The sequence below is a fragment of the Manacus candei genome, unplaced genomic scaffold, assembly GCF_025592945.1.
Source record: "Manacus candei isolate 608988 ecotype Guabito, Panama unplaced genomic scaffold, ASM2559294v1 h1tg000003l, whole genome shotgun sequence".
NCBI lineage: Eukaryota > Metazoa > Chordata > Aves > Passeriformes > Pipridae > Manacus > Manacus candei.
Window position 1 is genome coordinate 11,750,349 of NW_026138051.1, and position 22,204 is coordinate 11,772,552.

A 22,204-nucleotide genomic window follows, 5' to 3' on the forward strand; every position below is an offset into this window, starting at 1 on the left:
GGGCTGGCATGTGGCTCTGTCCTTGAGAGAGAATTCACCTGGAAGTCAGACCTTCATTTTTTCTAGCTGTTAAGGCTTGCCATCTCTGTGGCAGTTGACCCCTAGGTAAAGGTGTGAGGAACAGTGCATCACTTTCCTTAGAGGCTGAAGACTAAATAAAGTGACTGGGTCTCTGTCTCCTTGCATATGAAGTTCTTAAAGTAATTTAAAAATAAATGTGATGGATGATGTTCTTGCACTTACTCCGTAATAATGACTGTAGGTGAAAACCACAGGCTTGTTCATTAGTTAAAGATAGAAAATTGGTCTGTACTAATCTCACACAGTGTTTTGGTTTGTCCCTGTTAGTCTCACTTGCTGCTTGCTCCCAACTGCTGTGGCACTCAGAGCATTGTTTTAGCAAAAGGAGGTAACAGTATATACAGAGGAAGAAGTTCCCTGTTCTTGAGTATAAATAGAGCACGATGAATATAAAACTGGGCCAGGTGAATTTTTCCAAGGCTTTGTTACGTGTCATAATTCACGGGTGGCAGTGAAGTGTCATAGACTCAAAAACCCAGGTAGGGGCTGACTGTGTGTAAAAGTCAGTGTCTTAACAGGTGCCTGTGTGTCTGCTGGTGGTGGTGGCATCACGTTTAGTGGTTTAAATGGATGCCAGCAGCCTGGTCCTAAAAGTCATCTTTGCTTTAAATAAATAACTTAGGGGGATGAATGTGTGTTGTTAAATTTAAGAAGTGCTGTTATTCTGGGTAGTTAGCTGGATTACAATGTTATATTCTGTCCTGCTGGGAAGTACTTGTTAGATTTCTCTCTCAGAACAAACTGTAAAATAAACTAACCTTTTTCACTTTCATTTTAGGGACTATTGGATTTTTTGCCTGCTTCTGGTTTGTAAGTAAGATTTACAGTGTTGTGAAAGTGGACTGAAAAGCTTCAAAGTGTCTTTTGAACATATCTCCCTTGCTGTTTGATAATTTTTACCATGTATTGAAAACCATCCTGTGTAATTATTCTAATTTGTAAAAGCTGAAGACCAGACTACAGCATAAAATACGGATTTTAATGGAAGGAAATGGCACCATTGCCATTTTGATAAAAACAAAAATGTTGGTATACTCATTGAACATGTTCATTGTAATAATTCAGAAATTATATCCAGAATTTGATTTAGGACAAATAAAAATTCTGTGAACTGGTTTATTTGAAAAATGTGTGCAGTCCTCCAGCTGAATTTTCTTGTGATTTGGGGGGGGGTTTTGTTACCTCTTTTGGTTACCATTTATATACCATTAAAGCATAGGACTGTCAAGTAAATCTATATAAAATGTGAATTTTTTTAACTTAACTATGATTGTACATATTATCCTGCACCTTCTTTACAACTAGGTATCTTCTTACAAATGTACATGCATTTAGTTTAAGGTAGACTTTATTAAAAATATCGACACTGGTTTTTGTTCAAATAAAACTGCACAACTCTGTCTGACTTGTTTCCTTTCTTGTTAATTAGACCTTCACTTCTTGGACACAGATCACATTAGTTTGACCAGTTGATACTTTTTGAGATGTGTATTGTTTATAAGCAGTTTGACCATGGTTTTGGCTGCAGATTGTCTGTGCAAGCAGGACTGGTGGGTCACTTGAATCCATGGCTGGAGGATGGGCAGGGGCCTCTGAACTTACTCAGCTCTGTGGTTACTCTACTTTCCCCAAAATATTTTTTGCTGGACAAACCATCATTTTCTGTCAAAAATCAAACCCTTTTTCTTTCTTTTAGCCCTCTGCAACATCCATCTCCTTGTTCTTCATCCTGTGAAGATTGATGCAACTTGTTGGGAAGTTTAGCTGTGAATCTAATGGGTTTGGGGAATGGGTGTTTCATAAAGGTGAAGCCTTTTTCCTGCTCTGCAGAGCTTGTGCTTAAGTGCTGGATTACATGAGACGGAGTATCTTAATAGCCTCTTCAGCTTTAGAATTGCAGGGATTCTTCTCTCAGGAATGTCAAGGCTTTAAAGAGGCTCCCCAAAATCTCGAATTGCACTTGAAGCTGAGCAGAGAGTCACTGCAGACACATAATTCCAATGGCTGTGTCACGGATGCCGTTGGAGATGAGTAGGGGGATGTTCACTCGGATTAATGGGTGAGAGACTTGAAGCTTATTAACTGGCATATGGAAACATTCATTGCTGGAAGCTGCTTTGCACCATCTAAGCCTACAATTTAACAGGACCCAGAATGACTCTGTATCTCTTCATAGTCATATAAATACCAGGTAATTGTAGTTAAATGTTTAATACCCTTTCCAAAATGTAATCTTTGGTATGAGGACTTCAGGTCTCCCCTCTGTGTAGGTATTCCTTCCAGGTTACTGAACTGTTGGGACAGATCACCTAAGCTGGGATGAGTACCAAGCCACATCTTTTGAGCAGTGCCTGTGGCATAAAAGTGAGGCTTTAGGCAATTTAATAAAAGAGAACCAAGCATTGGTGTACCAGGAGGAGCTGGTACAGTAGTTTCCAGTGAGGTTCAGGTGTGCTCTTGATGGCAGCTTGACCTTGCAAATATTTTCCCCTCCTACCAACAGAATCTCCATTTCCCTTCTGTTCTCCCAGAGGTGGGAAACAACAGAGTTGCCATTAGAGAAATCAGCTTGCGGTTGGTTATGAGCTGGTTTAAGAGCACCAGTCACTCTATTAGAGGTTTCATGCTCTTGAAATTGGTGCTGCTGTGTTTATAAAGGTCCTTCCTTATAAATCTTATATTTAAAGTTTGGGGAGATTTTATTGAATACTTAAAAAAATAAATTGTTACATGAAGCTGCTTTTTAATTTTTCATGTTCAAAGGGAAATGAATTCATGAGAGAATTGGAGCTACAGTTGCCATAAACTCCCAGCAGGATATTTTGCCGGATTAATAAATATGCATTTCACAAGAGGCAAAGTAAAATGGGTTGTAAAATTGTATTTATGGTGCTTTTACTGTTACTGCTAGTGAGCTAAAAAGTAGAAAGTGGGTTTAAGAGGTTTCTGAAGCTTGCTAGTAGTCCAGAGTCAAAGCCATGAAGTAAAATTTGGTTGTCAAGCTTTTAGCAGAGAACTTTTGTGTGTGTGTGTAATAGGCCCCATTTGTGTAAACCTGGCATAATTCATTGTTTTAACCTTGTTTTCTGATATCTTTTTTTGACCAAGGAAAACCTGCCAACTGTCTTTTGGCTTGGTAGTAATAGAGAAACCCCCTAGGCTGTAAGTTAAATACAGATGATTCTGAGCACTTACCAGTTGAAAGGTGGTGTAAACCCTAGCCAGCATGTAGTAGACAAACTTCTTAATTTTAGTTTTATTGAGCACAGGATGAGCATTCTCAGCACCTTTGGGAGGTTTTTAACTATAAGTAAAGGTCTTGTCCACTCTGTTGAGAGTGATGGGTTTTGAAGATGAAATGGTCATTATGGGGACATGAATGTTCTAAATACATGGATTATCAGTAAGTGGTGCCTTGGTACCTAATCTGTTTTATATTAATTTATGAATAATAGTTGTCACATGGAAATAACCATTATTTATCTACTCTCGTGAGAACAGGCTTAGTAAAGATACTTGTTGCAGATACTTGAGCCTTCCTTCTCCCTCTAAAAAAGAAAAAAATTGGGCTAAGTTTCACCTTTTCTGAAGTGTGTGTATAGACATCTACATTGCATTTTTGTGATGCTTCCAGTAATAGATGAGGTAAAACATCTCCCGTGTGAGACTCTCTGGAAATAACCACCCAAATCCAGCAGACTTTGTAGAATGTCACGTTTGTCATATTTTAAGTGAAACTTGACAAGTTACAACAGAACCTCAAAGGCAGGAGGGATTTCTGTGCTGATGTTTTACATTTCATTCCACTTGCTTGATCAGTGTTGAACAGATAGAGCCTCATCGTCATTCCCGAGTGGAAGTGCCAAGAACATGGAGATGTGCAGCGAGGAGGTGCAGTGTGTGTGTGGGATCCACGCCCACACCTGTGGGAACCTCCTGGAGGACTGGGAATGGTGCTGCTCTGCGGGAGCTGGGAACACGTGGCACATTCCTGACAAGCTGTGATGGAGGGATGTTTGATGAACAGCAATAAACTCGTCTGCAGTGGCTTGCTTGATGTTCCTTGCACCAGTTGTGCTTTTGCGTTTGGTAACACATTCCCAGTTCACATTTAAAATCTGTCTCCTAATTAAGTTATGCTGATAGCTTGACTCTTTACAGAGATCTGTTGCAAGGGACGGGGAGAGAGGAAATCTAAATCAAATTCAGATGCAGTTAAATGCTGGTGTAGACGTGGGATTGCTTCTGGGACCTGTGAGATCTTGAACAACAATCACCACCTGAAGATCCAGCAGTGAAAATCACACATGAATTTAAATAAAAAAAAAAAAAGAATGTTAAGTGTTTTGCATTGTAAGATTTGGGAGCAAGGTCTGTGACTGCTGAAGTGAATGGGAAAAGTTTTCTCATGTCAGTCACAAGCCATAAGAAAAGGGTGATTCTTGGATGTGTGGTGTCCTCTGTAGTCTTCCACCAGACGTCCCGCTGTCCAGTCCCATTCCCATGAGCTGTATCACCAAAACCAATTAATATGGCATTAAAGTTCAGTATGGGGGTGTTGCTGTTTCTCTGATGACTGTGATATCACTTTACATTTTTACTTGCAAACAGGACTGAAATCACTGCATTTCTACAGAACAACTCCTGCTGCTTCTAGGCTTAAGAATGGAGAGATGAAGCTGCTGTGCTCTTCAACTGCAACTGTAACTTTAATTCAACTAAACTTAGATTTAAATCTTAAAAACAGTGTCTGCTAAACTCATGTCGTGGAGCTGAGTGATTTCAATATTCCTATTTTTTTATTAAATATGATCTGACCACTAATCATTATTTTTAGAAAATATGTTTTGGGCAGTGTGGGTGGCTTTGAGTTCTGTGGCCTCCATTTTCCCTTTCTCTTTCATGCCTGGGGACACCACTTTGCCCTGAGGAGAGCTCCTTTTGCCAAAAACATGTGAAAAAGAGGGTCTGACCTCATTTCCCAGAGCTCTCCAGTGCACTGCTGCAGGAACTGAGCCCAGAACAGATCCTGGGGGGCACAGCCCTTGCTGCAGGTGTCTGAGGGACCGTGTACATGAGAAGCAATCAAACTGTTTTAGCCTCTTCATTAAGGCCAAAGTCACGATTTGCCCACGGTGTGATTTAGTTGTGGAGGACAGTCAGTTTTATGGCAAAGACTGGGTGGGAAAGGGCTTAACAACAGCCTAGGCTTTCCCTAAGATAATAAGCAGCAATGCAACTCTCCTGGAGACATGGTTCATCCTTCTTAGTATGGCTTCTTTGCACCCGGGTGGGATGTCTTTGACTTTGCTGGGATAAAAGCAGGATGGATTTCTTTCATGTTCTGTTGAGAGATGCTGCAAGCCTGTACCCAAAACTTCAGGTCAGGGTCGCCATCTATTTTGGCATCCAAAGTAGCTGTGGTTCAGGAGTTCACAGTTTGGCACTTCATCCTCCTAATCTCGGTGCCTCTGAGTTACAGCCTGCACACACTAATTAACTTTGCTCATACAAACTGGGAGCCCTCAGACTTTCTGTGAAGTTATTAGTGCCAGGGTTTTTATAGATAACATTAGCGTCTGCAGAATTTACCCAAGGTAATTTACGTTGTATTTGCAACTTGGGGAAAGCTCTTAGATGTCTGACATCATAAAACAGTAAAACTGGGAGATTTATTACAGGGACAGAGAGAACAGGGCCCTTGAGCTGCTTTGTTAATCATAAAACGTCGAGTTAATCAGACATGCACATGTGCCTCCCATATTTCCTGGTTTTGTTTCCCTCCTGTGCTGCTCCTTGACAATCTCTGCAGTAGATGAAAAGTCCTGGGAGCCCTGGCAGAAGTCCTTTGGACTCCACAGGATGAGAATTACATTTGTATGTTCAGGGGTTGCTTATCTCCCTCTATTTAGAGAAGAAACATATGCAACTGAGCTCTCCATGAGGCTGAAACTTCTCCTGGAGAAGGGCAATACAGGAAATCCCAGGAGCACAGCTGGGGAGTGGATTGAGAGCTGATGCTCCTGGACTGCATTGGAGCTCTCAGTGAGATGTCAGCACCTCAAAAACACTCATCCCAAAGGACGGTGAACTGCAAGTAAAAAGATATACAGTAAAGAAACCTCACTTTTTAGAAAGGGAACAGGAATGGCTGTGCAGGGAAAGCTGGAGCTTGGTGGCTCACAAAAACCCCAGCAGGTGGGAGCATTGGGGCATCATGGCCAGAGCCTGGTCAGCAGAAGGGAGCTGGGGAGGACAGCTCAGAGCTGGGTGTCCTGGTTGTCTTAAATTTACTCAGTAAGACACTCTCTGCCTGGAAAGCTTTTCCCATTGCTGACCTGAAATCCCTGTGACTGCCACAGCCCTGCCTCATGGGTTTTCTGCAATACTGATCTGAGTGATATCTGGGTATTTTATAATGGTTTGCAGGGAAACACTGTCACCTCGGAGGTGCTGTGACCAGCAGAGAGAATGGTTTTCCCAAACTCTGCAGAAGCTGCAGCTGCACTTGGCTCGGCTCATCCAGCAGATGCTGCTCATGCCTTTACATTCACAGGTGCTCACTTTGTACAGCCTGGACGTGCTCTCGAGGTTGAACTTAATCCAGATTAGGAGACAAGCCATCAGATTGGAAGGGGCCAATATGTGGTTTTCCCTGCAGGTTAGCATGGGGTACTTTTCCCAGCAAATTTCCTGCAGTTGCTGGCCCTGGGTGTCTCAGGATGATCTCCATTTGCCTGCTATAGCTACTGTTTCTTGGTCTGCCTTCTATTTGCCATGAACTTGTGAGGTGCGGCAAGTAGATGTTTTCTGATGCTTCCAGGCAGCAGCAGGAGAGACCCTCTGGGTTTCTCAGTGGCAGTGGTCTGTGAGCAGAAAGAGAACTACTGTTAGCATTGCAAGGGTCCTGGGATGTTCAAGCAGGGTGAAATGGCTACATGTGGCCAGGCATCCCTCTGGGAGCAGTGCAGATGGGAAGTGGGGTCACACATCTGACTGTGAGTCCTCAGGGTCCACACAGCCTCAGCTGGCTTCCAGCTTTCTCCTGTCTCTCCAAACACCTCCTTTGGAGGCTGCATCATCGAGGAAGCTTTGGTTAAGAAGGAGGGGGAAAGAAGGCAGATGCTTTATCTGAAACAGCTGCCTGTCATCCTCTGTGTGCTACAGGGTGAGCTTGTGCTGTGGGGAGTCTTGTGGGAATTAGGGAAGCTGAAGCAGAGGTAGAGTAAAAGCAGGTAAAATGGTCTAGCACGTGTCTCAGGGGGCTGTGTGGGCAGCCTTGTGCAGGGCAGGCTGGGGGAGCTGTACTGCTCCAGCCTCCGAGTGGGAAAGCAGAGAACTGGGGGAACTGGTGGTGATTGTGCAGCTGAGGGTGGTTAAGCAGCACAGCCCATAAGACCCTTTAACTTTCCAGGGTCGTTAGGGCTTTCAGGTGTGGTGAGGAGGGGCATTAAGCAGCAAAGCCCATAAGACCCTTTAACTTTCCAGGGTTGTTAGGGCTTTCAGGTGTGGTGAGGAGGGGCGTTGGGGAAGGCTGTGTGTACTGGGCTGTTGGCTGGAGCTTCTGCTGGTCCTCGATCCCAAACTGCCGAACAAGTGAGTTAAACAAACCACAGTTATTGAACTTCCCCTCTCTGAGGGATGGGGGGGAAGGAGTGTTTGTGGCAGTAATTGATATTGCAGTAAGTGATATTGCCTTGGGGTAGAGGTTTTCTGGGCAGAAGTGGGCTATGTGATCATCTGGGAGGTGGGAGCTGGTTTCTGAGGCTCCCTTGGAGCATGGAGTGTCTCTGGACAGGACAGTAGCTGTGCTGTGGTGTGTCCCAACTGGGTGTTCCATAGGCTGTGATGTCACTGTCACAGCAAGCTGTTACAGACTGGGTCCCTCCAAAGGAGCTGGCAAATATATGCTGTCTGGAAAACAGCAAGACCCTGGTGCTGCAGGACCCTGAAGTGGGGTAACAACTTCTCCTGTGCTTAACAGAGACCAAATGATTTCATGGTGAAGTGTTCAAATAGGGAAATTTAAAGCAAGGAATGAAACCCTGTCAGTGTCCCTCATCAGCTGGGTTTTTCTGTTTGGGTGCCTTGGGTATAAAACCAGGAGGATGGCACCTGTCCCATGGCTGCAGTGTTTGCCCCTCAGAGGTGGCTGGATGTTGCACTTGGTGCCAGGCTGGGATTGCCCAGGAGAGGCTACTGGGGCATGTGTTCTGTTTATCTTCTCTCCTGTCACCTTGTGGCCTGTGCTATGTCTGGGGAAGACACGTCTGTATTGTGTTTGGGGCTGGACTTTGTGAAAGGGCTGTGGGCACAGAGAACTCCTGCAGACCCTGTAGGACAGTGTTGTGTTGGGTGATGTAGGGAGGAAGATGTCTTTTACCTCCCAAATTTGTGACTCAGCCCCAAACCAGCCTGACTAGAGGTGTCCAGGCTTCAGAAACAAGCTCCCTGTGTACAAAAATCACACGTCAGTGCTGATCCACTTACCCAGCTCCTTGAGATCTTGCCACAGGGAGCGTGGAACCAGGCTTCTTTGCCTTTTCACCTCCCTCTTATTCCAGCTCTGAATGGCTCCCAAGTTTCCTCCCGTTCTTTCCCTTAATGAGTTGTGCTGCACTGGGACAGACGTCTTGGCTGAGAGTGTCTAATTGCTGGAGTAAGGATCAAACACCCATTAGAGTGTTTGCTACTAATTAATTATTGCTTGTCACAGCTGGGAAGTGGAAGGGCTCCACTGCAGTGTAACAGGCTTACTGGAGTTAATAAGTCCCTGTTATTTACCTGAAGGCTGGTGGTTACTCACTGCTTATAGTGCTGCTCTTCTGGGTACCTGGGGAGGCCTGAGCCTGTGTCATAGTCTTCCTTTTTTCCCTGGTTGGTTGGGTTTGTTTTTGTTTTTTTTTTTTGCAAAGTCTTGGTGTTGCTTGCTCATCCTGAATGTTTTTAGTTGGTTTAAAAATGGATGGTGTCTCCCTTACTAATCAAACCTTGCTGTGTAGGATACCTCAAAGAACTAATTAACCTGCCAGACTGCTCAACAACATTGCAAAGAGATTTCTTGTAACTAAATACAGGACATATCTGCTGGCTAGTTTGCTCGGTTTTAATTTAGAAAAGGTGGAAAGCTGGTGGGGAGAAGAGGAGAAATCTGTGCATCCAACGGGAGGACTGATGGTTGACAACCAAGCAGTGGTGATTTATGGCTGGGTAATTTCCCAGCTGCCATAGTTTGTGTTAGCTCAAATGAGAATTGATGGCAGTTTGAGTTAATAGCCGATGCTGTGAGGGCCTGGCACATGGTAGCTTTGATCTCCTCTGCCACAGGAGCAGACACTTCTCAAACCACCCAGGCTTGGCTGCAAAACCCAGAGGAGTGGGAGGGCTCCAGCTGTGTGGAGGGATGGGTGACTGGGAGAAAGGGAGGAAAGTGTGAGTGGATCCAGACAAGACTCCAGCTCATGCAAACACATCAGTGTGTGGTCCCCAAACTGGGTGTTGCACTGTCTGTAAGGTGTTACTGTTTTCTCACTGAATTAATTTTCAGTTTTAGCACCGATAAAACAGAGGGTTTTATTCCAGTGTTGTTTGTTTTCAATAATTAAGAGGGCAAATAAGACAATTTCTGGGAAAGTGCATTTCTTATAGCATAAATAGTCTTTGTTTTGAGATTTTCCCATGTCAGAGTTCTTCAGTGGCTCTCATTAGGAAATACAACTCATGCCAGCCTTTGACAAGTGTCAGTGAGAGGAGTGTAGCCTAGCAGGAAGAGCCTAAAATATTTCAGTATAAATTATTTACCTCAAAAGTTTACTCTCTGAATGTTTCTTGCCACGGTACCTGACTAATTACCATGTTATCAAAGGAGTGTGCAAACCTGTAAGCCGTGGTGTTTGGAGTGGCTTGACAGATAAGCCTTTCTGACAGGAATAGCTGTAACTTGCTATTATCAGTCTGGTTCACTTTTGAATTTTGAATTACTTTTTTTAAAAAAACCAATAGTTGGTTTTATGTAAACTGCTCAGAGATTAGGAGTTGATTTCAAAGATCATCCTCTATAAAGTCCCTTGATCATATTTTATGGTTCTTCTGACTCACGGGTGTAATCTTATATCCCTGGGATATTCATGACATGCTCATCTAATTCCCCATGGTTGCTAATCTCACTTCTGTACCTTAAAAAAAAATACTAAAATATCTTTAAAGCAGGACTGGTAAAAAGGCAACTTTTACAGCCAATCTTCAGCTCCAATTGCTCCTGCTGGGGAAGTCATAATGATGAATTTGTGACATAATTTCTGTGGCAACATGCTGGGATTTCATAAATGGGGATGGTGATTATAGAGCAGGATCAGGTGAAGCTGGATTGTGATGGAAAAAGCCCCAATTCAAATGCAAATTGTTCAATAATGGCATAGGGGATACCAGAAATTACTGGCAATTTATTTTATTTGGGTTAAGCTCCTCATTCAGTCTTCTGCAGTTGTAAAGTCACTCTTTTAAGGATGTGAGCAAAAGAAATGGCTGGAAAACATATTTTTCTCCTCTCAAGAGAACAAAATTGTCCTAATTTAATAATAATTAATCAGTTAGTGTAATTAATAAGGATGTTCTCTATTTCTATGATTTCTCCCATTCAAGACTCTCCAAGTACTTCACAAACCCTAATTGATTCCACCTTACTACTCCCTGTAGCAGGACCACATAATTTCCCTCATTTTCTGGAGACAGGGAGGTGTGTGCCGGGCAAATTGATTTAACCAGGTTAAATGATTTGCCCAAGGCCAGACAAGGAGCTGAAGTCAGGACAGATCTGCGTTTCAGAGATCAGCCTCTACCCAGTTGGATTTTGTCTATGGGACAATGGGTGCAGCTCTTGCAAGGCCATGCAAGTGGTGGCCGTGCAGTTGCAGCCTCTGAATAAATCTGGAGGATTTCTGGTGTGTAGTACATGGAGCTGGGGGGAATAAGAACAAGTCCCATGGGCACACATCAGCAATGAAACCAGCCAAATTGGCTTTTCATTAGTTATTCTCACTGAAATTGGAAGCAACTGGGTTTGTTTTTTGGATTTTCTTCCCCCCCGCCTTTTTTTTTCCCTTTCTTTTTTTTTTCTTCCAAATCACTTGGAATTTAAACTCTTTAGCTGAGGATTAAACTAATTGCTTCTGCAAAATGCTGTTCCCACACCATCTAGTGTACATCTGTTAACTGGGGAGGGATAACTGAACCAGCTGCCAGATGGTCTCTTGGATTTGGGTGGCTGGGAGCCAGGGAGCTGCCAGTTGGCGGTTTGTGGGGTTCTAGCAAAGAAGTCACGCTACGTGCACATTCCCCTCGGTTACTCTTCTCTGCCTTAATGAAGATACTGACTAATGCAATAAAGCAGCCATTAGCCCCCTCCCTGCACTCCCTCCTCCCCAAAAGGGGTGAGTTTATAAGCCTGATTTGTCTGACTGAGGCAGGCTTTTCCAGGAGCTCGGGTTCTCCGCACGCTATGTGTGCAAAGGCACTTTCTCAGGTACACCAGGTATTCAGTCCCGGGCCTGCCAGCTGCCTCTTTCCATGCCACAGTGGAAAGATGCTCTTGCCACAAAACTGCTGTTTGAGAGGGGGTTTTACCTTGATAGGTAGGAACCCAAAAAATCATTGCTTAGCCTTGAATATTGAATGACACATCTATAATACACATCACACTGACCATTTTAAAAACTTCACCCTGAGGGCTGAATGCTGTGCTTTATCTTTTAAAAGCATGTAATATTTACCTGCGCTTAGAGGAGGACATAGCCCTGCTCTGCTGAAAAGAAATGTTATGTTGTAGTCTGAAGAGACTGTTCATAGTAGGGTAACACTGGTGCCCTTGGCCACAGCTCAGAACATCTTTCCCAGGACTGGGACAGGACTTGGGATTCCCAGAGGTGACAGCTTGGTGGTGTATTTTGCATGGGACTGCTGCAGTGGGACAGCCATGGCATATCCAGAACCCAGCCCAGGCACAGCCATGGCATCCAGAACCCCACCTGGGCATGGACTTTGCTCTGTTTCTGAACATTCAGAGGTAGACAGGGATGGGAATTCTATCTGATAGGTGCTGCAGTCACTCCCAGGTGTGGAACAGCCCGTCTGAAGCGCTTTGGAGTGGGAAGGGGCACCCCATGCTGCAGGTGCAATATAGAGGAGGCAGAGAGCAGCACCCTGAGCTGGTGGCCAGCTTGGACTGAATTCCACTTAGACTTTGTGCCAGGGAGGTTTCCTCTTTAGGACACATGTCTTTGCCTGATCTCCATGAAAAGCCAAAGCTGCCTGCTGGGGTAGTAAAGGACAGAGCTGGGGGCAAATCCAGTTTTACAGTGATGTTTTCCTTTTGGCAGAGTGTGTATTTACTGAGAAATATTAGGCTTATGTGACTTACACTGAGCACTGCAGTGTACTCAGCTAAATCCCCTGCAGTGTAAGTACTCCCCAAGCCACGATGCCATTACCTTCCTACCTTGGCTGATGAATCCTACCCTCTGCCATATCCTGTGCACTTTTCTACGTAGGAGGCTGGGCCATTTGGCTCCATTAATGGTGGGTTTAGATGCATTGCGAAGCAATTGCCGGTGCTTTGAGAGGTGAATTTATTTTTTCTCAAAAGGAGTTTGGCAGGGGGCAGAAGTGGTGTGTGCCCTCAGGGCTGGTCAAAAGCAGTTTGCAAACCTCTCCAGGGTGGAGTGGATCCCCTGGCATTGCAAAGCAGTGACTGTTTCCCTGCGTGGTCTGTGCCCACGGGGAGAGCTGAGAACGTTGTCTGTGGGGAGCTGGAGCTGCCCTGGGCACGTGGGGGTCACAAAGCCCTTTGCTTTGTGTTGGAGAGATGCTTGGCCGAGCTGTGCACAACCTTTGTCGGGGCCATGCCCATGTGGGTGTGGCATCACTTAGTGAACGTTTGCACAGCTCCCGGTGGAAGCAGGGCTGGGATCTGTGAGGCACCCTGTGTGGGCATGTGAAACAGTCCTGATGCTGTGGAACTTTCTCCCAGCTTGCTGTAGAGCCCTGGGCATGCTGCTGGCGAGCCCCTGACTGTGCCTCTGGTGCAGCATGTGAGCACAGGGCGGGCAGGGGCTGTGTGTGATGGGAACAGCACAGGGCTATATACGGGGATGTCTGTGCTGCTGTTTAGACCCACATCCTGGAGGAACAGGACATTCCCTGCCAAGTACCATTTTCTGGGGGAATGACACCCTGTCCTGAGGGCAGGAGCAGGCAGCTGCCTGGGCCAGAGACTCAGGATATGTGGGGCATCTATGCCTTTTCCTTTGGGTCCAGCTTTGGTGTGAAAGTTCTTCTAGAAAAATACACCTGAACACTTGGGGTTTGGGCAGAGACCTGGGCAGGAGCAAGGAAGGGAGGAAAGGGGTCTGTGATAGATATTTGTTATCAGCTGGGGGTGTTCTTGCTCCCTTCGAGCTCCTTCATCTGCCCCAACCCTGGGAGTGCCACAAAGCTGGTTTATGGATGCAGCCATCACGGTGTCCATGTGTCACTGTTGTCTGTTGAGTGCTGCAGCTCTCCTGGGACCACATCAGACTATGTCAGACCTACTCACAGCCCTCCTGCTGAGCCCCATGTTGCCCGTTTGGCTTTGTGCCTGCTTGGCTTTTCAAGTACTTGCAGCGCTGAGGGAGGACAAAATGTGCATGTGGCACTGGAGGAAGGAGATGAACGGAGATTTGGGCTCAGAGGGGAGTTTTGTCTGCTGTCTACACGCAAGGATGCGGTTAAGACCTTGTCTGAAATTCCCAAGGAATATAAAGTAGAAAATAGCATGGTTTTGTGGGAGTGGAGAAAGTAAAGCAAAACATCCTGAACAGGATCCATCAAGAATACAGTGCTGCTGCTTGGATGCTCAAAGGCCAGGGACCAGAGGCTGTCCTTGGAGCAGTATTAGATATATTACCCAGTGCAGATACAGGGATGTATATGTTCCATTAGTGCAATCACACTCTGCCCATCCCTGAGAAGGGAGCTGGTGCATCCCTGTCATTTGGAGCCACTTCTTGGAAATAGAAGATGAAATGTGGTGCAAACCTTTATGTCTGTTTTTAAGGATGAATCAAAGAGATAAAGGTAAACCGAGATGCTGAGAAGGTGCACATATGGAAGAAGCTCCTTTATTGAAATTACAGGCACACAAATCCAGAAAAGCCTCGTGGGTTAGGTCTAGGTGCTGATTTTGGTAAGCTCCTTAATTGGCATGATCCCTCCTTGCCCGGGTTGTGGGGAAACTGACCTTCAGGAACCCGGGTTGGGGATGAGCGTGGCAATCCCTAGGGCTGTGTGGTGGCATGTCAGGGGCCCTGCAGGAGAGTGAAGGAAATGGTCAAGGGCAGATAACAAACCCCAACTCCCCAGAGTCTCAATTTCCCAAGATATTGCTGAGCTGTGATGCTTGGAGAGGGCCCTTTGAAAATGACTGGCAGTGAAACATTAGCTTCGGTTTCTGTACCCATCCACTGCGTTTTTAGCAGGGTAGCTGTTTAACCTGGTCCAGCAGCTCAGTTTATTGCAGCCCTTGAGTAGAGGGGATCCTTGAGGGCTGCAAAAGCCATGGGCAGCTTGGAAACACCATCCTGGCTTCAGGATGGCGTGTGGCTTTGCAGGGAGCCATCCTGCTGCGCGGGGCTGCGTCACGTCTTCGCACATCCAAGTCATTAACGTGTGAGGAAATCTGGGAGATCATCATTCACAACTCCGTGTCTCTCTCATAATGGCCTTGATTTCTCCAAGCTCATTTGGAACGTGATTGGGGGTCGGATGGGAAACGAAGGGAGATCAGAGTCAGCCTGAGGGAAGCTCCCATTTACGTGCATTTCTCTCTTCAAGAAGAGTTCTCCAGCATGTGCAGCAGAAAGAGGTCTGGGCAAAGAACGCACCCTCAAAGCAATTCCAGTTCTGCCTTGGGGATGTGCCTTGCATTTCACACAAACTGAACTGGGTCCAATATGCTCTGCATGTTAGATCATGGCTCCGTGAGCACGTTCATATGCGAGACTAGCATTAGTAGGCACTCATGCTTCAATTTATGCTAAAAGCCAACAGATGGAGAAAGTAAATGCCAGGAAACCAGGCCCCGATCAGGTGGCTTGAGCTGTGCTCATACTGTATTTAGACAATAGGCTGTATTGCATACTTGGAGTCTGATCTTGTGAAAATGAAACCCTGCTGGTGCTAACCCACAGAGGCTTTGCACACTGGGAAAATGGCCAAATTCCTCTGGAAAATGGTGAACCTCCAGCTGGGGGAATTAATGAAAATTCACTTTTGCCAAAAAGCAGAATTTCATCTTTTTGCACGACAAAGATTGGCTCTTGCTGATGGAGATTCCCCCTCTCCTGCCACCCCATCTCACTCACATGCAGGAGGGAACATGTGGCAGTCAAATACCCAAAACTGCTGCAGGAAACACAAGTAATTCGTTCCCTGTATCTGTAAGGGCTAAGGTGAGAAGTCAGGGCTTTAGGCTGCAGCAGCAATGGGTAGGCTTCATCCTCTGAAACCCTTCCTAGATACAAAGAGTCACCAGGGATGTGATGGCCCAGGGCATCTGGGGCTCTGTGGGATGTGAGAACAGCATGGTATGTTTGCAGCCATGCAGGCTTATACAGTCTGTCTTGAAGTGGGGACATGGATGAGGGCATCTCTTCTAGCTCCATTTCCTATGATTTCTGGCACCTGCTCCTCAAGCTCAATATTGGGCTACTTGGTCTCAGCTGCTGGAGAAAGTTGCACAGCTCTGCTGCTTGCAGAACTGGCCTTGTCCTGGAGTTTCCTTGCTTTTCAGAAAGCTTCATAATGATTTGGCTGCTATCAGTCGAATCTGGCTTTGCTGGAATGCTTCCTTAAGTGAGACTAGGCTTTTCCTCTTTGTACCACATGTGTAAGTGAGCTCCCAAAAATCCCCTGCTCTGCCCTATCCCATTGCCCAGGCTGGCTTCAAGGAGACCAAATTCAATGTGCATGAGGCAAGGTCTCTAGAGGCCAACAGCTCCTCAATCCTCCGTGGTTCAAGACTTGCAGAGAAATTTAACCTAATTAACTTTCCCAGGCCACTTTTCTCAAGTTTTCTTCTCTAACTTCCAACACCTGGTTTCTGAGGTGGGTGTACAGTTCCCCTCCATTAGCTCAGCTCCTCTCCACCCCCGGGGGATCTCTGCTGGTAGTGCAGGCAGAGGTAACCAAGGACCTCAGATGGGCACCAATCCAGGCACTGTTTTAGTTTTTAAAGTGTGGTAAAGAGCATTTCAAGAATTTTGCTCTTCTAGCAGGGCTGTCCGCCTGTTTCTGAGCAGTGCTTTTTTAAAGCTCTGATTTTCTTCAGTAGCTCAGTGGTTAAGTTCCTTCACAGTATCTCTTAGTCAAACTGCCTGACAATTACAACTGGACAAAGTGAGGACAGTTTATCTACAAATACAATAATTATATGCAGAAGAAAAATAACTCAGCATGTTGCTGTGCTGTATCTTGCTGCCCTGATTAAGAAGGGCAGGCAGCAGAATGACCTGGAGGATGGGGTGCTGCTGTACTGGGGTGGAGGGCTCCTTTGAAATCCAGCCTTTGACCTTGACCCACTGGATTTTAGCTTATCCTGGGGAAAAGAGGGAAGTTCAGGATCTTTACTTATTTCTAATGTGAAAGGGAACACAATGATCTGGGATCACTGACCACATATCATTTGAACGACCTTCGAGAGGTTGCATTTAAGGAAATCTGCCTAACTTTGAAAAAAACCTCCAGTATCTGGCCCTAAACTTACAGCCTCCTTGAACAACGTTGCTGAGCTCCCTGAAAAATAACCTGCAGACAGATTTCTTTGCTTTAGGGAAAGGCACACTGCAGTGCTGTTGTAGCTGGTACGTGGATTTGTTGCCCTAGTGCAGGTGTGTAGCCATCAGCCTTTCCTTGCAAGGCTCCAGCAGGTTGAGTTTGCCCAGCTACACGTTTTTTGCTCACTGTAATATAAGTTTGTCAGCTCGTCTTTAAAGCTTAAGGATGGGGACTTCTGGCAAGGGATGGAAATGAGTTTTTGGAGCCTGGTGCTGCTGGCATGCAGAGAAATTGAGTGTGGGTGCAACACTTTTGGAGGGTCAGGGTGGCCAGGTGGGAACTCCCTGCATTGTCCCCCTCTGTATGGAAAAGCTTCCCTGCTGCTGCCCCGAGTGGAGGTGCAGCACCTTGCCCTGGGGCTCCCTTGCAGATCCCTGGGCACTGAGAGCTTTGCTGGGGTCACAGCCGACCCTGGCTCCAGCTGCCCACTCCCCAGGGCCGGGCACCCCACTTCCAGCTGAAACACTGGCCTTGAGAACTGCCTTGCTGGATTTAACAAATATGGGCTGTAGGGAGAAATGAGAACTTCTTTAACCACCTGGGAGAGATTTGGGTCGTGCTTATGACTTGAATGTTTACTTGATGAGGAGTGAATTGCTGCAGTCCCCTCGCAGCCCTTGGGAACCACTTGTGAAATGAATAGCAATTGTTCTCTGCTCAATTAGTCATATATAAGCAAATGCCTCGTGGTGGCCGTCCCCAGAATGGTGCATAATTGATGCATTTCACTGATGGTTACACCAGAAGGATCTCACTTTCTTTGCATGGCAAAGGAGGGGAAAAGGTACAATACTGGTGGAGTTGTCCTCGGCCTCTCGAGAGGGAGTGTGCAGTGGCTGTATGGGATGCTATTGAGCCCAGCCCGGTGCTCTTGAAACATATTGAGCTTATTAGAAGTGCATGTTGACTCTGGGACTTCAGTATGACTGCGTGGCAAAACAGTTAGGCCAAGGAATATGTGATAATGTTTTTTATAAATGTGATAATTAGATAAAAGAAGGGGGAGTTGGAGTTTAGACTCGAAGACACTAATTAAATTCACATTGACAAATCAACATATTGGTCTCATATGGATTAAAGCAACTTCTTTTGTTTAGATTACACTAATTAAATTCACACATTTTGCCAATTCATAACAGTTACCTTGAAACGCAGAAGACTAAAGCAAAGCTTCAACATGCATGTCAGTGAACGTGCTGAAGTCAGAACATTTTTGCAGAGCAAATTGCTGAGGATTTTAAGAAATTTTGGGGCTAGCATTTGTGAGATTTTTATACCCTCACAGCCGAACGCTGTCAGAATGATGCATGCTCTTACTTAAATGCTGAGTGCTTAACTGCAGTTTTAAATTATGCTCAGTGATGAGGTAATAAAGTATTTCAGTAAATATGTCTCAGAGGAGAACTTGGGAAGGAAAGAAACACATCTATTCCCAGTAGCCAGTCTGTTCAGGTCAGTATTTAAAAACCATAGGTCACACGCCAGAGAATTATGAGCTGCTGCTGGCAATATTTTTGGAAGTTAGGACTTCATAAATATATCAAGTACTTGACTCAGGGCTGCCCCACAGCAGCCTCCACCGAGCCAAAGCCAGGGGATGGGGGTTTTGAAAATTAAACTAATATTTGCGTTCAGCAGTGAGTTTCTATTGGGTTAAATCTTAAAAAACTGAGCTCACTGATGTGCAGGTCACCCAGAAATGGGAGGGGTGGTGTCAAACTGGGCACACCCTGTGCTGGGCTGCTGGGGGCCCTGCTCCTGCAGGGCAGGTAGGTGCCTTGGGAAGATGGTTTTTAGGGTTGCAGGCTGCAGCTCCAGCTTCCCCTGGGTGGAGGGGACGCCAGCAGCATTGCAGGGTTGTGTTTTGCACTGTACAGTCCGGACAAAGCCTGTCTTTCATCTTTAAAGGACCCCAAAATCCCAGCATAAGCGTTACTGCCTCATCTCCAAAGCCTTAGGTGTGAGGCCCCGCAATAATCCTGAGTCATCACCATCTCGCCATTAGTGAATATTCTATTTTCTGTCAGTAAACACAATTTAACCACTTAACAGTTAAGCTTCTTAAGATTCATTGCTGATGAGGGAGCAATTAGGACAGGATTTTAATGAATACACACAAACTGGGGGGTTCCCGCTGGGGGAAAGGAGAGGTTCGAGCTCATCTAGAAAAGCGTTCAGGCACATGGCAGTAAAATGCACTTAAACAGGGACTCTTTACTTTAGGGCTAATTATACTAATTTTTGCCACGTTATCTGTTTAAAATCTGCCTGTCAAATGGGCAGCTGGACCCGAAACCCTCTGAACTGGGGAGGTTTCTACTGCAATTTGTGGCGTGCTATTGCAATAATTTACTTTACTTCCCTGATTAGAGGAAACTTGCTCTCCGTGTTCCTCCCGGAAGGCTGGATAGTTACAGAGTTTGATCACAAGTGCAAGGAAAGTTTTGGGGCTTTATTTTTAAGGTTGCACTTTAAATGTAAGCGTTTCCAGCTGCAGGTGGAAGGTGAGCCTGTGTGGGGCAGTGGGAAAGCCAAAGGAAAGGGCTCTGTGAGGAGTGGGGGGCTGTGAGGGGCAACCGCACTTTTCACTTTAATCTCTGCTGTGGTGGTTTTTTAATATTTTTTTTTTTTAATCAAAGCACTGAGATACTGATGGATGGAGAGTGCTATATAAATGCAAATTTCATTCACTGTCTGCTGTCAGCTGGGGCGCAGGTGAATCGCAGTTCCCAGGCGCGGGAGCAGTGCGGGAGTGTTGGAATGAATGAGCATCGTGGGGGATAAAATCAGCACCTCTGGGGCTCTGCTCTCCCTGTTCTTGTTTAAATAGCCTTGGGGACAGCTGGGCAAAGGCATGTGCCCAGGTGTGGCACTGTGCCCCTGGAACCCTCCCAGCCCTGGTGTGGGTCATATCTGCAGAAATGCCTGCAGAAGGGAAAGGGGGTGGCACAGTGGCTTTGACCTTGAGGGCCCACTGGAGTCCAACACATAACAGCTACAAGTCCTTGTCACCTTCAGACTTCTTTACAGATGTTAATTAATTAATCCCACCTAATTTGACCTGTTTGTCAGTGACTTGCCCTTGATCATCACCAGCCACGTTTAAGAGTGCTTGGCTGCTTCCACCTATGTAAAGTGAGGGCCAGCAGCAGTCAGGGATGGTTGCTGGGAATTGTCTGATAGCAGTCTTTATTTTGGGAAAAAACATTAGTTTACTGCAATGTAGGGTTTCTGTCACTGGTATTTGCCCAAGGTGGGATTTCTGGGTTGCTCCTGCCCTGCAGCTGGGACGACTGTGCTGGCACGGGGGCAGAGGCATGGAGGTGGCACTGGGTTCCTGATTTGGACCAAGTCCCTGCACGCAGCTCTCGGGTTTTCTGGGGCGGGTGAAAGTTTCTGTTTGAGCACTGAAAGCTCCTTAAAGCCTCCGGCTTTGTCTCTGTGCACCGCGGGGCTGCCGCCGGAGCTGCAGTTCTTGCGTAGCTCTGCTGGTGACAGTGTCGACTGAGTAAAAACCCACCGCGGCTCTCGAGGGTGGCGGAACGCTGAGTGCCTCTGTCCCAGCCCTGCTGGGATGTCGGGATACAGCTGTGTCCCTGGGGCGTGCGTGGCTGTGGACAGAGGAATGGCAAGGGGAGTGCCTGGGCTGTGGGGTTAGGAGTGCAGGTTGAATTCGGGATGGGAGGAAGCAGGTGAGGAGGAAGGGTAAAGTGTAGGAGATTCAGCTAAGTTTTAGCTAACTATCCAGATGCTAGATTTGCTCCAGCTAGGTGAAACTCAGCCTGATACCACTGTGGCTAGTTTAAAAATGCCCATTGTCCTGGAGGATGGGACCTCAGGTCCTTAGCCTGTATCCAGCGAGGTCCCTTGGGAGCTGGGCTGGTTCAGACCTCTGAGTGCAGGGATTTTTGTGAGGCTGCACTGACCAACCACCCTGAGATGGTCATGTGAAATTGGAGGTGGCAACTGGCCAAGGCAGCTGCAGATCTGGAACCTTCCAAACTCTGGACAATAGGAATGCATTTTTGTTTTTTCTTTTGGATCACAGTGGATACAGAGCCCTGTACAGAACAAGGTACTCGGGTGGGTCTGCACCTTTCCCAGGGCTTGCTGTGCCTGTGTACCTTGGCAGTGTAATTACATCTTGCAGAGGATCTGTCAGCTGCCATGTCCTCAGTCTGCAGACACTCTGTAGGAGACAGCCCACCATGGGAGAAACAAGCTGGGCTTTTACTCCAGTGGTGACCGGTGTCCCTGGAAGGAGAAATGCTCAGCTCTGTGTAAGGTGCATCAGAAAATTGCATAATAAGTGAAGTCAAGTGGAAACTTGGATTGGAAGGGATTAGTTGATGAAATAAATAATTGCATACTGTCAGTCTTCCTTCATGTGAGGGTAATGAGTGTGTAATTCAGGTAATGAGCAGAAGCCAAGGGCCCACCCTGCCCACGGGTGGGCTGCAAGAGCAGAGGCCTCCTTGGGACACAGTCTGACCCTGGTGCAATCACTGATGTCACACGGTGCTTCCAGTCCTCTGGAAAATCAGCTACTCTTAACTGTAGCCTGTCCCATCCTATGGCAAGTGCCCCATCCTGCTGGTCACCCCTTCACTTTAAAAATCAAGAGCACCCACTGTCAGACATGAGGATGATGGGCCTCATTGCACCTCCAACCTCTGCTGCCCTTGGTGAACAGCTCGTACATTGCAGGCACCCTCAGCTGGCACCTGTGGTGTCCCCAGACTGTGTGGGTGCCAGGGATGCCACACAAGTCCCTGCTGATGAAGAGGGGCTGGGTGTGCTTACATGCACAACTCATTTTTTCCCAGGCTTTTTAGCTGCAATATGACTCTACAGATAAGTTTTCCTACCCTAGAGGAGCTTGGCAGGTATCTCAGATGTCTTTTGGGCAACATAGCAATTCCCTTTTTTTGATATTTGCAAGCTTCCAACCCCAAAGCTGTCCTTTCTATTTCAGAACAAGCTATGCTCTGGAAAAAAAAAAAAAAGAGACCAACAGAATAATTTGTTTAAGACTCAGATTCACAGCAGCAAGTAAGATATAATTGTACCCTTTGATCTTCAAAGATATCATCCAGTGTCTGCTGAAGTCAGTGAAAGCCACTGTGTTTGACTTCAATGAACATTTATAATATACAACTCAGAAATATCCTTCCATTTTATCTATACATGTCTGATGCCTCTCTGGTGAAAATAAACTTCAGTGTGTAAGTTTGGGTGTTTTAACATAATTTTA

At 46.1% G+C, this 22,204-nt stretch overlaps 2 protein-coding genes across 3 annotated transcripts in view; one reads left to right on the top strand and one right to left on the bottom strand.

Moving 5' to 3' along the window:
- The window catches only part of LOC127473211 (transmembrane 9 superfamily member 2-like), a 29,491-nt gene extending 28,010 nt beyond the window's left edge, over positions 1 to 1,481 (top strand). For both annotated transcript variants that reach the window (XM_051792629.1, XM_051792638.1), the window contains one exon: positions 860 to 1,481. In XM_051792629.1, the coding sequence (XP_051648589.1) occupies positions 860 to 927 (68 nt within the window). In that variant the 3' untranslated portion in view covers positions 928 to 1,481. The remainder of the gene's footprint in view (positions 1 to 859) is intronic.
- The window catches only part of RBMX (RNA binding motif protein X-linked), a 159,326-nt gene that overhangs the window by 41,898 nt on the left and 95,224 nt on the right, over positions 1 to 22,204 (bottom strand). The gene's annotated exons all lie outside the window — the stretch shown is intronic.